Below are 15,871 nucleotides of genomic sequence, written 5' to 3' on the forward strand. Positions count from 1 at the left end.
GGCCAGAAGGGAATGGCAAGAAATATTCAAAGTGATGAATGCCAAGAACGTACAACCAAGATTACTTTATCCAGCAAAGCTATCATTCAGAATTGAAGGTCAGATAGAGCTTCACAGATAAGGAAAAGCTAAAGGAGTTCATCACCACTAAACCAGTATTATACGAAATGCTAAAAGGTATCCTTTAAGAAGAGGAAGAAGAAGAAAAAAGGAAAGATACAAATTATGAACAACAAACATGCATCTATCAACAAGTGAATCTAAGAATCAAGTGAATAAATAATCTGATGTACAGAAAAAAAAAAAAAAAGAAAAGAAATAGCAAGACTGGAATTAGGAAGGCCTATTAGAAGTTTAAAGATGAGATAGATGTGAATTAGTGTTTGTTAAAAGGGATGGAGAAGATTCCAGAGACACATTAATGCTTTTTTCTTTTCATACTTACTGATAGTAAAATAAAGAATTGCAAAAGGGTTATTATTGAAACATAATTCTCCTTTTTATCCCTGACTTCTAGTTTCTCCTATGTAGAGGCAATTTCTTTTATCAATTTGTTGCATATTCTCTAGATCAGCGGTTCTCAACCTGTGGGTCGCGACCTTTTTGGCGGTTGAACAACCCTTTCACAGGGGTCGCCTAAGACCATCCTGCATATCAGATATTTACATTACGATTCATAACAGTAGCAACATTACAGTTATGAAGTAGCAACGAAAATAATTTTATGGTTGGGTCACAACATGAGGAACTGTATTTAAAGGGCCAGAAGGTTGAGAACCACTGCTCTAGATGGGCTGACAATATGCCCTGGATGTACATGTGCACTTTGCTCCCTCCCTCCCTTTATACAAATGATAATGTAATGAATTTCTGCATCTTTGCTCAGCAGTATATCTTGATTTTTTTCCTTATCTCTTCATGTAGATATAAGTATCTTCTCACTAATTTATTTCATTAATATTTGCATTATATTTCATTGTATAGGTGTATTATAATTAATTTACCTAGTCCCCTAGGGTAGACATTTAAAATATTTTCAGTCTTTCCTACTACAAACCACCTGTGGGTGTATATTCTTATATATACATCTTTGAGCTTATGTATATATATTTGGAGGATTAATTTCTACAAGTAGAGTTGCAAAATCAAGTGGTATATGTGCATTTTGATGATTATTACTGTGTTGCCCTTAAAAGAGGTGGTACCATTTATCATTCCTCCACCAAACTATCAGAGCCATGATAGAATATATCAACATTTTCGTAAATATGAAGGAAAAATGGTATTTCATTTTCATAAATTTTTACTTATTTAATTATGAGTAAATTAGAACATCTTTTCCTATTTGAAAAAAAAAAATCTACCTGCATTTGTTTTCCATGAAGTTAGTCCTTCTTCCCTTCTTGACGTTTTTTTTTTTTTTTTTAATATATTTTATTGATTTTTTACAGAGAGGAAGGGAGAGAGATAGAGAGTTAGAAACATCAGTGAGAGAGAAACATCGATCAGCTGCCTCCTGCACATCTCCCACTGGGGATGTGCCCGCAACCCAGGTACATGCCCTTGACCGGAATCGAACCCGGGACCTTTCAGTCCGCAGGCCGACGCTCTATCAACTGAGCCAAACCAGTTTCGGCGTGGTTGTTGACTTTTTAAAAAAATTACTTGTATATGCTTTTTAATTAAGGAAATCAGCAAAATTCTTTTTCGGTGTATCATTTTGCTTTTGACTGCATTTACTCTTTTTGGTCTGTTGACATTTAAAATTTTTAAGTAGTCAAATTTATAAAAATATCAGTTAATAATATTTTTGTAGCATATAGTTGCTATGCTATATTTTGAACAGTCTTTGTATTTATTGTGTAATGCTTAAGTGTCATAATTTTTAAAACGAGACAGTCTCATAGTTATGTTTGCATTTTAAAATTTTGATCTTTATTAGTGATTAATTTTGATAAAAGGCAAACAGTGTTTATAAAACTACAACTTTGTGTATCTTTTACATGACTTAGAATTTAAACATTTTGTTTTTTTTGCCTGATCTCCTTCTGGTCCAGGGATTGGGAAAAGCAGTCCCTGGTGTACCTCTTGGTCCTTTCCAAAGGCACCCAACCCCAGCAGAGAGCACCACAAGCTTTGGCTTGCTGATAGCTCCAAACAGTCACAAACAGCATCTGACATTGTCTTGCATGAGAGATAGGGACTCATAGCAGATCTACTTAATACAGAGACACAAATCCAAACAGGCAGCCAAGATGGGGAGACAAAAAAACAAGCCTGAAATGAAAGATCAAGAGAATTCTCCAGAAGAAGAGATAAATGAAGTGGAGATAAGAAATTTAACAGACATAGAGTTTAGAATAATAATGGCAAAAATGCTCAACAGCATGAGAAAAGATATAGTATCTATGAAGAATGACATAGCAATAATAAAGAACACAGTGGAAAAAAATACAGAGCAGAATAGGAGAAGCCGAGGATCAGATCAGTGAATTAATTAGATGATGGTAGAAAAAAAGTCACTCAACCAGAAAACAAAAACAAAAAAACAACAACAATTGAAAAAACAGGACAGCTTAAGGGAGTTATGAAACAATATGAAATGTAAAAATATTTACATAATAGGTGTGCCATAATGGGAAGAAAGTGAACAAGGAATGGAGAACATGTTTGAAGAAATAATGGCCAAAAACTTTCCTAATGGGGTAAAGGAAAAAGTCACACAAGTTTAGGTGGCACAGAGAGTCCCAAGCAAGAAGAACCCAAACAGGCCCATGCCCAGACACATCATAATTAAAGTGCCAAAAATTAAAGACAAAGAGAGAATCTTAAAGGCAGCAAGAGAAAAGCAATTTGTTACCTGCAAAGGAGCTTCCATAAGGCTATCATCAGATTTCTCATCAGAAATTCTACAGGCCAGAAGGGAATGGCATGAAGTATTTAAGGTAATGAAAAGCAAGAACCTGAAACCAAGATTACTGTATCCAGCAACGCTATCATTCAGAATAGATGTTGAAAAAATAGCTTCCCAACAAAAAAAGGCTAAAGGAGTTTATCATCACCAGACCAGCACTGCAATAAATGCCAAAGTGAATGCTGTAAGGAGAAGAATAGAGACAGAAAGAGAGAAACAGGCATACAGAATTAAAATGGCAAATAAGTACCTATGAATAATAACTGTAAATGTAAATGGATTACATGCTCTAATCAAAAGACAAGGGTAGCTGAATGCATACAAAAACATGACCCAATTATATGCTGTCTATAAGAGACCCACCTCAGAACAAAAGACTCACACAGAATGAGGATGAAAGGTTGGAAAAAAAATTTCCATGTAAATCGAAAAGAAAAAAAGCTGGGGTAGCAATACTCATATCTGACAAAATAGACTTCAAAATGAAGGCCGTGACAAAATTTAAAAATTTTGTGGGGGTGCACAGCTGGCATGGCTCAGTGGTTGAGTTTCGACCTATGAACTTTGAAGTCACGGTTTGAATCCAGGTCAGTGCACATGCCTGGGTTGTGGGCTTGATACCCAGTAGGAGCCACGCAGGAGGCAGCTGATCAATGATTCTCTCTTACCATTGATGTTTCTATCTCTCCCTCTCCCTTCCTCTCTGAAATCAATAAAAATATATTTTAAAACATTTTGTGGGATTTGTCATTTAGGATTGCAAAGTAATATATAATAATTTTATAGTTTTCTATGTTCATGATTAGGAAATAAGTCATATTTCTTCCTGTATGAGCTAATGAATTATTAAATGCACATAAACTTTAATAACAATATTTTCCAAATAATTTATTTTAAAATAAGGATTTTGGACAGTAGGATAGTGATAATTAAGAGAAGCCTGGAGTTTGAGTGTCCATATGTCATTAATTAGATACATAATTGGTGATATTGCTGTAACATAAATGTTGGTTGAGAGATTCATGGTGATTCGCTAATATGTTTTTGTTTGTATCTATCCCTTATATCCTTCTGAAAAAAATTAACTTGAATTTTTTCTGCTTCCCATTGTACTACGAGTATGTGCGCATTTTAGATAATCTTCACATGTATTGCTACATTTTACCACCTGGTATCCTGTTGCATTTTTTTTGCAGTGTGAACACTAGTAGGCATGAGTTCATTCTATAATTCCAGAATTTAAGTGTATTTCTTTGTATTTTTCTTGAAGATACTTCTATTAAAATGTTACTGAAAACATAAAATGAATCCTAAATGATCTATATAATGTTTAAAGCCAACTATTTTAAAACTAGATATCTGATTACATAGCTGTTATCTATTGAGATATTTTTAAATTGGGACAAAAGTCAAAGAAGCAATGAAAGTTATCATTCATTTATTTTTCCTAGGAGTTTCTTTGAGTTGCTGCTTTTTTTTGGAAGAGATGAGTTTTATGAAGAGCCCTTAAAGGATATTCTTGGATCATTCCAGGTAAAACAATTTACTATTTTACATTTTGTCTATATATAAAACAGGCCTTTATTCTCAACCTAAAAGTAGTATATTGGTTACTTATTGCTTATAAGTTTTTAAATTTACTCAGGTGGCAGTGCTTAAGATCCTGTTATACTGGTGGGAAAAAAAGTTTCTTAAAATGAATTTTAGCTGTATTTGTAAGCAGTCCGTAGATAGGATTCCAATTCTACATTTGCTATACCAGAGCCTATTACCACCACCCTGTAGATTCTTAAGCACATCCTGGACACATACTCATTTTTTATTGCTGCAGGCTTTGGTTTCAAAGCTCCATGAAGATCTGCCCGTAGCTAGACTCAGGCTGTGTGTCCCATGCCACGCTTCCCCTTGTCTATACCCTGATTTTCTCATCTATTTTCTCAATAGTCTCCCCAAGATAGGAAGGAGGCAGATGATTTTTGCATTCTCTATGAGAGAAGAGAGTAAAAAAATACACAGGAACATTCCTGTAGATGGCAAGAACATTTGATCTTTTTATCATTTACTTAGGAAGAAATAACCTCGTACTGTGGCTAACTAATATGTCCTTAGCACTTCTCTGGGGTGGAATAAAGGAAGATGTGCTTTGAGCTCCCCCTAGGGGTAAAGTGTTCAGACAAAGTATCTTACATTTATTCCTGTGATGTTAACTACAAAGGCTGATGGTCAACCATTAGTATTCCTGTCCACCTTTAGGAAGGAGATCCACAGAGTAACAGAAGAATCATGCAATATTGTATTTCACCTAGAATTTTTATTTTATATTTATTGAAAGCAAGCTTTTAGATTGAATAAATTTTTATTATCAATTACTCTGGTGTATACACAAAACATGAAAATTATAAGCAAACTTAATTGGCTAAGGCATATCTAAAACATCTTCACATTCAGAATCTGAGTCTAGATATGCTTTTCCACTCAGTCATTGATGTCTGTTTTTCTATACCATTTTGTCTTCAGTGACATGAAAAGTGTTGATAATGTAGCATTTTCTAAAATAATAGAAGAATTAAAGTCATTGGTACTTGGCTTTAAAAAGTTTAAGCTGGCTTTATGGTCCTGTTTAGCCAATTTTTGACTCCTGCTTCAGAGGTGTTGTTAAGTTGGATTAATTACCCTACACCCATTCCACATCTTTGGTTCCCAAGAGTTAATAAAGTACTCTGCCAGTCTCAGATTTTATTTTGAGTCACCAATATACCCTTTTGCAAGTGTCCATGATGTCTTTGAATGTCCATTCAAGCAGAATGACAACTATATAACGACCATTACCAGGTTGACAATGGATTCTAAGATATCATTGAATATACAACATTCTTTTTTTTTTTTTTTTTTAAATATATTTTATTGATTTTTTACAGAGAGGAAGGGAGAGAGATAGAGAGTTAGAAACATCGATGAGAGAGAAACATCGGTCAGCTGCCTCCTGCACATCTCCTACTGGGGATGTGCCCGCAACCCAGGTACATGCCCTTGACCGGAATCGAACCCGGGACCCCTCAGTCCGCAGGCCGACGCTCTGTCCACCGAGCCAAACCGGTTTCGGCGAATATACAACATTCTGATTTTAGAGTTGTACAAATATGAAAAAATGCATGTTACAATCAATGAAATTAGGAACATTACATTTTACTTTATCCATTTTTATATTCAGCAAAAGGTAAAAATACCTGTTGTTATGGAGCTTACATTTTAATTAGAGCCTATATTCAAGTATTTAAAACATTGATTTTCCATTTAGTTTTTCCTTTGACACTTGTGTTCTTGGCAATCCATTCTTAAACTTTTACTCAGCAAATATTTATTGAGTTCCCTCTATGTGCTAGGTTCGAAGCTCTGGGACAAACAGTAGTAAGCAAATACAGAAATACCTTGTTATTGTGGAGTTTAATTCTAGTGTGGAAACAGAATGACAATAAACCAAATTGTAAATTAAGAGTATTTTAAACGACTTAGCGAAAAATGATGGAGACCAGGGAGATAGGGAATGCTGACATAGTGGTATTGGGGAGGAAATTTCAGTTTTAAATGGATCGTCAAGGAATTCCTCACGGAGATGTGGTCTGTGTATTGACAATGGAAACCAATGAAGTGTCCATGGAGTAGATGACTTGTTTTAGATGTATAAAATCATAACATTTTGAAGGGATATAGTCTTTTTTTTTTTTTTCTTGTGAGCAGGGTTTCCATTCAGTTATCAATATAGTTATTTCCTCAAGGGAGGGTTTATGGATTTTGTATCTCCTCAAATTCTAAAGCCCACCACCCTTTCTCCTTTTTGTTGTTTTTTACAATTTCTCTGCCATTTCTGTAATTGTGTTGCTGTGGCCTCTTCGCCTTTTCTTCAGCCTTTTTAACTCTTGCCTCCTAGGAGAGACTTCACCTTTTGTTCCCATTTTAGCTTTACCTAGATAATCGTCATCCATTTTCCCTGAACTCAGCTATTGCTGCTGGTGCTTCCCAGGCCTGTGCCCTTAGAGCCCCAGGAAGGCCAACATGCAGTACATCCCCTTAAAACTGGGGTGTGTAATGTCTGGCTCGTGGGCCATATAAGGCCCAAGAAATCAATTGTTCTGGCCCTGTCCAGGCACTAGGGGTGAGTTAATTGTTTGACCAAATATAGGCTAATTTTTAAGTTGCTAATTGTGTATAGCCTGCAAATGACGTTATAAATATCCAAATGGCCCTTGGCAAAAAAAGATTCTCCACCCCTGCCCTAAAATCTTGCATTTACTAAGCTTTGTGGATTCTCCAAAGTTTTTGACTGACTTTTGATAATCCAATAGCCATCCGAGTGTCATCTTTGAAAATTAAAAAAAATTTTATACTGCTAGTGTAAACTATTTCCCCAAGTGGTTTCCTTCTGTCCATCTTTCATACCAGCTTAAGATCATGCTCTTTCTCCTCTACCATGTACCTGGGGGTCTTGTTAAAATGCAGATTTATGACTCAGTAGTTCTGGGGTGGGGCCTGTGAGTCTGCATTTCTAACAAGCTCAGAGGTAATACCTATAGTGCTGGTACCTGGATCACACTGAGTCCGCAATGGATTAATATTCTTTTAGTTAATTATTCCTTCTGTATCCACCCTCCACTCCCTGTCCCCATATTCCAACTATAAGTATACTAGCTTTGCTACTCATGCTGTCATCTTGGGTAGTTTCTTTGTCTGTTTCTTCATTTGTGAAATGAGGACAATACCGTACTTGCTGCATAGGATCATCAGCTTGGCATCATTCTTAGCAAAACATCTGACTTCAGGTTTAAGGCAGGCCTTATAGCCTGTCTGGTGAAGGGTGTGGCCTTTGATGTCATACTACCTGGACTTACCTGTTTTCACAATAAAACCAAAACCTAGCCCTTAATTATAAGCTTATTCTGTTCTTCCATTGATTTCTTTTTTTAAAATAAACAATAACTTATTTTTATTTATTTATTAGTTAATCCTCACAGGATATTTTTTCATTGATTTTTAGGGAAAGTGGAAGAGAGAGGGAAAGACAGATAGAAACATAGATGTGAGAGAAACACATTGATTGGTTGCTTTCTGCCCAAGCCCTTACCAGGGCCCGGGCTGGGGAAGAGCCTGCAACCAAGGTACATGCCCTTGACTGGAATTGAACCCGGGACCATTTGGTCCGCAGGCCGATGCTCTATCCACTGAGCCAAACCGGCTAGGGCCTTCCATTGATTTCTGATCTAAAACCTGAGATGTTCAAGTAGAAATTTTTAAGTCTTATCCACTGACTATAATTTTCTTCTGGCTTATTCCCAGAAGAAACTTCAATCTTAGAGCCAGATGTTCCACTCACTGGCTTCTAACAGTTTGCTTTTTTATCCCTTGGTTTCCAATAACTTGTTTTTTTTTTTTACCTCAACACAAGAAGATGACACATTTCTAATATGATGCACTTACCTCACTATTATTATATTTAATCTGTTCATTGGTGAATTTTCCATAGGCTTGTGATTGAATTCATACAGTAAGCCTCCAGACACCATTAGTTTTAGTGACATTTTCTAGATTCCCAGTGAAATTACAAAAATAATATAAAATAAGGAAAAAATTCCTTATGAAAGATAGAGAGGAGGAAGACCTGTATCAAGAACTTGGACAAACCAGATTGAGAGTTGGGCCAAACAATATTTGATTAACTGAATGCAATTAAATAGGGGAATTTGAGAGAGAGAGAGAAAGAGAAGTGGGATCTCCCAGTGCTATTTAGTAATGCCCTCCTCTCCTCACACCCACACATCAGTGTATAATAAGAGGGGCTGGAGGAAATAGTAGATGGTAGGGCATTTGGTGTGTGGTCAGTGTCATTTTTGTTGGTGCTTTAAAAAAAAAAGTTTTTAGTTTGTTAATCCTCTCATGAAAAATCTGCACAGTCACCACAGATAAAGTCACTGAAGAATCTTTACTCTTTCTGTTGTCCAGTCTCCAGCTCACTTTTTGTCAGCACCAACATTGACCTTTATAGTCCCCTTGATTTTTTCCATTCTGTTCTTGTATTCCTTTTGCTGTTGTCTTGAGGTCTTCTTCTTGACATACTGGTCATGTCTTGCAAGTCTGTGTTTGGGTTCATTTTTCGTTGCATAATCCAAGGAATCAAATCATGCCAAAGCCAGTAAGTGGTCTTGCCACCACTAAAATGGGTTCTGAATGCAAATACAAAGATGACATCTGGTATGGTCTTATACATTTTGGCCAGTTTTTCACGAATTTTCTGTCTTAGGGTGCCTGCTTAGGTGAAGGATGTCAGTGATCATTTGTTCCCACTGAAATAGTCTGTTGGTGGTCATGAACTTCCTTATCCAGATAGTTACTGTGTTGTTCATGATGGAGGCTAATATTCAAGCAGCCAGAGAGGAAAAGAGTTGTTGGTGCTTCTTGAAAGAAAGTTTAGCAAGTGTGCACCAGAGCCCACAGAACAGGAATTGTGATATGACTGTTATACCTACATTAAAAATGGGATGTATGACTCTGCATGAGAGCATTCCTTCCATCGAGAGAATGAAGATATATCCCAAACCAAATGTAGCCTGTCCCAATACCCAGAGGTGAGAGAATCTTGAAAAGGTATGGTTGTCTCCCATGTAGTTGCCTCTTTACTGCCTCATAGGCCATTGATCTACCAAATGAAAACTTCTCCTTCTCTTTTGCTTTGGGCTCAGGATTCCACAGAGAGACTTATTTACCCATTAGTAAAACAGCTCTCAGTTCTAGATATTCTAGATAAAGATGAATAAAGAGAATGTCATTTACCATCAATTACATGGTAACATAAGACAGTTATAAAAGAATCAGTTATGAGCATTATTTACAATAGCCAAGATCTAAAAATGGCCCAAATGCCCATCAGTAGATAACTGGATGAAAAGGCTATGGTACATTTATACAATGGAATACTATGCAGTTGGAAAAAAAAAAAAAAAAAGAAGAGAACTTTAACTTGTGTAATATCGTGAATGGACCTGGAGATTATTATGCTAAGTGAATATAGCTAGTCAGAGAAAGACAAATACCATATGATCTCACTTATATGTGGAATCTAATGAACTGACGAACAAAATAGAAACCAAGGCATGGATATATGAAACACTCTGACAGCTGTCAGAGGGAGCAAGGTACAGGGGACTGGATGAAAGAAGATGAAGGGATTAGTCAGTGAACATATATGCATAGATCATGGACACAGATAACAGTGTGGTGATGGCCAAAGAGGGAGTTGGGGGTTGGGTGGAGGCAGGAAAAGGAGGGGGTGATGGGGACATTTGTAATAGTGCCAACAATAAAAATAAAGAAAAAATATGAGTTAAAAAATTCAGTTATTTTCTTGCTGGGGTTGAGTTCAGGGTATCTTCCATGAAACTAGAAATGAAATTTTAAAGAAGGGAAACCCCCAGAGAATGTGTGGAAGTAAATATTGCATAGAGATGAAACTACTAAATTAAAAGTGTAGTAAAAGCAGTCAACAGCAGATTAGCTCCAGAAAAAAACAAATCAATGAAGGAAATGATATCTAGAAATTAATTTTCAATTCAAAGTTATGTGTAGTCATATCTGGTATAATCTTCAATTTTCAGGATAAAGGGAAGTTTCTACAAATGCAGGACTCATGTAGAATAAACACAATTCCCACAAAAGGAAAAATATTATCAGGCTGGCAATGACTTTCCATTATAACAAATGCCAGCCTAAATAGATACCTTCTAAAGAGTTTTTCAAGAGAAAAAAAAATATATTGTTTACTACAGTTGCCCAAGCCCTATAGTTTATGAGAGAGGGCAATAGAAATAAATAGTCCAAATACTTGGAAAACAAACCATCTACATGTCATTTACCAGGAAAACAAAGAATTACGACCGCTGATTTAGAAATGATTAAAACAAAGAATTTACAAAGAAAGTTGTTACAAAATAAAAGAAATAGGATTGACCAGAGGAACCAAGTTAAAATTAGTGGATTATTATTATTATGGCTATTATGAAAATTCTATCAATGTCAGAAATGTTTCTGGAAAAAATACGTTTTAAATAAAAGCACATACATAATAATCTAGAACTAAAATCTCAGATTATAGTATCGATGGGGATAGGAAGATAGAGGAGAATTAAGTATATTATTGGGTATCTAAACTGAAGTAACCCCACAGGGTAGGGTCATTCACTATGTGGATGGTGATTACAGGGGGAAGAGTGGGATATAGAAAGAAGGTAGTTCTACTTTAAACACAGAGTTTTAAATATCTTTGGAACATCCAAGTACTAATGCCCAATTATGGTTGGACACATGGATTTATATTTGCACCTTTCTAGTTTTTATTTTTGAAACAAAAAAATATATACATTACTTTTATAAATGAAGAGAAAAATTGGTGTTATAAAGTGTTTTTTGTTGTTTTTTTCAATTTAGAAAAATAAAAGAGACTTTGGAGTAGTCTGCGAAATGCCAACCAGTAATTTAGATGCCTTACTTCTACCTCAGAGAAGACTATCTCTATCCCTTGAGGACAATGTATAAGTCAGAAAAATCTTTTCTGTTCAGACTAGAAGTAGGTCTTAGTTAAACTTTCTTTCTTGCAGCTCCACCCAGTATTTTTTTTTAAATCTGCTTGTCCTTCTTTAGGTGAGTGGGGAAAAAGGTGGGAGGTAAGGAGTATAACCTTCCAAGCAGGAGGACTGTCTTATTGCAGTTGTATCATAAGAGCATAAAATAAATCAAAAGTAAAAGAACCAGCCCTGACCAGTTTGGCTCAGTGGATAGAGCATCGGGCTGCGGACTCAAGGGTCCCAGGTTCGATTCCGGTCAAGGGCATATACCTTGGTTGCAGGCACATCCCCAGTTACGGGGTGTTCAGGAGGCAGCTGATCGATGTTTCTCTCTCATTGATGTTTCTGACTCTCTATCCCTCTCCCTTCCTCTCTGTAAAAAATCAATAATATATATATATATATATATATATATATATATATATATATATAGTAAAAGAACCAGCCTCAAGAGAGGAGGTTAAATAAATTTCTTCATTGTTAGTTATCATGTTAATTGTTAACTGTTAACTATACTGTACCCACCTAAGTAAAAGAAGTATGTGTCTATCATCTTACTTTTTATCCAGTCCCAGAGTTTCCCTGCTTTGCTTTCTCCTGCCTCTCTAATCTATCACTAATGGATTTCATGTAACCTACTTCTCTTCCTTTGATGTAATGTATAAAACAAGGTGAAAAACTATCATTTTCTGGAGCATTATCCCAATACGTTGAGATTGTGCTTCCCGGCAACTGTCTTCAGTTTGGCTCAAATAAACTCACAAAAATTCTTTAAAAAAAAAAAGAGAGAGGAGGTAAAATAAATTATTCCCACCCTGTTTCACTGGAATCTTGACCTCCCCTTATAAAGTTAGAGTGTATATTTCCTGGCATTATAAATCAGCACATCTCTGAGATTTTTTTTTTTTTTTTAGCCAATATGAAGTTTAGAATTACTGACTTTCTACTAAAAACCTTCTGAGGACCATGTTCTTAGATTTCTTGGAATAAGTTGCCCAAAGACTTAATTTGGTGAAGTCCTAATCATGGTATTCAAAAATACCTTTGCAGGTGTGGCTTTTAAAAAATACAGCCATAATAGCAAGACATTTTGTGAGTATCAGTTTCAAAATTGTGTTCCCACATGTTCTTTTCTAATAGAAGTTCTGTATTATGTCTGTTCAACAACATTTTGCCTGCATATTACTTCTCTCCCTTAAATTTTTCCACTGTTAATCAAAACACTAATCGCATTATATTCAATCTGTAGTTTGATAGTCTTTCCAATAGCATTGTTAGATCTGGTGGGTAGAGACTGACTCATCATTATGTCTCCAACACTTTGTAGTTTTACTTGAGGGGAGATTAAAAATGGCGGTGGAATAAGTGGATGCTACACACACAGGTTTCCAGGGTCAAAATGAATTATACAACTAAAAAATCAACTGAAGACTAGCTGGAGAAAACCCTGATAACCAGAGATGGAAAGTGAAGACCACATAGAGACTGGTAGGGTGGAGGCACGAAAGGGCTGGCCAGGTTCCCACAGACAGCAGCTGAATTTCTGGAGACAAAAAACCAATGCCCAAATGAAAGAGAATTCTCCAGAAGAAGAGATAAATGAAATGGAAATAAGAAATTTATCTGATACAGACTTCAAAATAATGACGGCAATGATGCTGACAGAATGAGAAAACATGTAGTAACTATGAAAACGGTCATAAAGAATGACACAGCACAAATAAAGAATATATTGGAAGGAATACACAGCAGATTAGGGGAAGCTGAGGATCAGATCAGCATATTGGAAGATGGTAGAAAAAATCAACCAGTGAACAAAAAAGAAAAAAAAATTAAAAAACAAGAGGACAGCTTAAGGGAGCTGTGGGACAACATGAAACAATAATATTCGCATAATTGTGCCAAAAGAGGCAGAAAGTGATCAAGGGATAGAGAACATGTATGAAGAAATAATGACAAACTTCCGTAATCTGGTGAAGGAAAAAGTCACACAAGTTTAGGAGGCACAGAGAGACCCAAACAAAATGAACTCAAACAGAACTATGCACAGACACATAATTAAAGCGCCAAAAATTAAAGACAAAGAGAGAATCTTAAAGGTAGCAAGAGGAAAGCAAAGTGTTACCTACAAAGGAGCTCCCAAGGCTGTCTTCTGATTTATTACCAGAAATTCTACAGGCCAGAAGGGAATGGCATAAAGTACTTAAGGTGATGAAAAGCAAGGATCTGAATCCAAGATTACTATATCCAGCAAAACTATCATTCAGAATAGATGGTGAAACAAAGAGTCTCCCAAACAAAAAAAGTCTAAAGGAGTTCATCACCACCAAGCTAGTAGTATAAGAAAAAGTAAATGGACTCCTGTAATAAGAAATGGAGAGAAAAACTTAGGCATACAGAATTAAAATGGCAATGAATAAGTACCTATCCTATATACTATTTGAGGGATATGCTAATTAGCCCGGATGCCTTAGCAGTCATGACCAGCACAGACCTGAGGTGCATGTAATAGTCACAACCAGTCAGGTGCGGCCTGGGAGCCGCTCCTGGTGGAAGTGGTGGCACCGCCTAGCCTGGAGACCGCCTGGCCAGGGGTCGTGAACAGGCCCGCGGCGTCCCCGCCCTGTGCCGAGGTGGAGCAGCCCCCAGCGGAAGCCGTCCCAGCGGAGGCCACCCGGCTGAGTCACTGGAAACTTTGGTTAAATTCAATAGTTAAAATCACAGTGCTCTGTGAGAGCTGACATCCTCAAACACTCAGGACCCTCAATCGTACAAATTAATAAGAAACAATTGCATAATGCTTTAACCTAATTGTACACACTTTAGTATTGTTTACAAATTATTCTATATCCTTCAAGTAAATTCAGCAGCTGACTGAGGAAAGGTGGTGCTGAGAAGCATGTGGCCCCGGCTCTGCTAGGGACGATAAACCCTCTGCAAACAGCTCAGCCGGTGCCTATCTAAGTGGTGGCAAGCAGCGGCTTGGTTTAAATCAAGCCTTTCCGGCAGTGAATGACCCCAACCCTCCCTGGATCAGGCAGGTTCCTGTAGAGTGCAATCTCCACGCAATACAATGGGGCCCAGTTTCGCCCTGGGGATCTCATGCGCGTTAGGAAGGGAAAAGGCATCACGTGGGGCAGCTCTGGTGAGCAAGCAGAAGGAAACCATTTCTGACAGACACTCCCCTGCCACCCCCTTCAATAAGTAAGAAGAATCAAGTAAACCAATACAAACACCCCTCCCCCACCCGGGAGAGATCCAGGACTGAGGGGCATCCCGCCCAGGCATTGCATACCTGCTTCCCATCCCCTTTATCCAAATGGACAGGTTAAGGGGTTAAGGGGAGGAGGAGGAGGAGCCTTGCAGGAAGGGGATTCCCTGGAACAGCACGCCTGCCCTCCCTCTGGACCTGAACTCTTGGAGCACAGGGCCTGACCCTGCCCCCAGCAGATTTGCATATCCCAGACCCTCTGGTACTTCCAGGCACTGGGCATTCCGCGTCTTCCCTGCCTCCCAGTCACTGACCCTCACTGTCTCCTACCCCTGAAGCACTCTGTCCTCCTCAACTTTCGGTCTTTATAGCCTAAATGCATGGTGGGCTTCTCCACAGATTTTATTTGATAAGAACCCAGCAAAGTCGCTTAGCAACTGAGCTGCTCAGACTTCATTAGGGACAACGAATAACACACCTTACTTGGCTTTGATAGCAAAGCAATCTTATTCTTCTATTTTTAAAAAAGACTTTTATTGATTTCAGAGAGGAAGGGAGGAGAGAGATAGAGACATCAATGATGAGAGAGAATCATTGATCGGCTGCCTCCTGCACATGCCCTACTGGGTATTGAGCCTGCAACCCAGGCATGTGTCCTTGACCAGAATTGAACCTGGGACCCTTCAGTCCTCAGGCTGATGCTCTAGCCACTGAGCCAAACCAGCTAAGGCAAGCAATCCTATTCTTAAAGACTTGATTTTTGTCATAAACAAGTGGATTTGAATCATATCAAACCAATATACATTTTTTAATAAAATGTCTCTTCATTTCTACTGATGCAATTCTGTCTTAAAGCTTATGTGATATAATCTATACTAATAAAAGGGTAATATGCTAATTAGACCAGACGTCTTCCGGACATCCATCTGGATGTCCTTCTGCACAAAGCCACGGTGGCGGGGGCTGAGGCAGTGGCAGTTAGGGGCGACCAGGCCAGCAGGGGAGGACAGTTAGGGGCAATCAGGCCGACAGGCAGGTGAGCAATTAGGAGCCAGCGGTCCCGGATTGCGAGAGGGTTTAGGCCAGCCGTGGGCAAACTACGGCCCGTTTGAAATGAATAAAACTAAAAAAAAAAAA

At 37.6% G+C, this 15,871-nt stretch overlaps 1 protein-coding gene across 2 annotated transcripts in view; it reads left to right on the forward strand.

Moving 5' to 3' along the window:
* ZNF654 (zinc finger protein 654) overlaps positions 1-15,871 on the forward strand; it is a 110,845-nt gene that overhangs the window by 52,161 nt on the left and 42,813 nt on the right. For both annotated transcript variants that reach the window (XM_070406033.1, XM_070406034.1), the window contains exon 3: positions 4,366-4,447. In XM_070406033.1, coding sequence (XP_070262134.1) covers positions 4,366-4,447 — 82 coding nt within the window. The remainder of the gene's footprint in view (positions 1-4,365; positions 4,448-15,871) is intronic.

Source organism: Myotis yumanensis, unplaced genomic scaffold (genome assembly GCF_028538775.1).
Source record: "Myotis yumanensis isolate MYYU_CA2020_CCGP unplaced genomic scaffold, mMyoYum1.0.hap1 SCAF_2, whole genome shotgun sequence".
NCBI lineage: Eukaryota > Metazoa > Chordata > Mammalia > Chiroptera > Vespertilionidae > Myotis > Myotis yumanensis.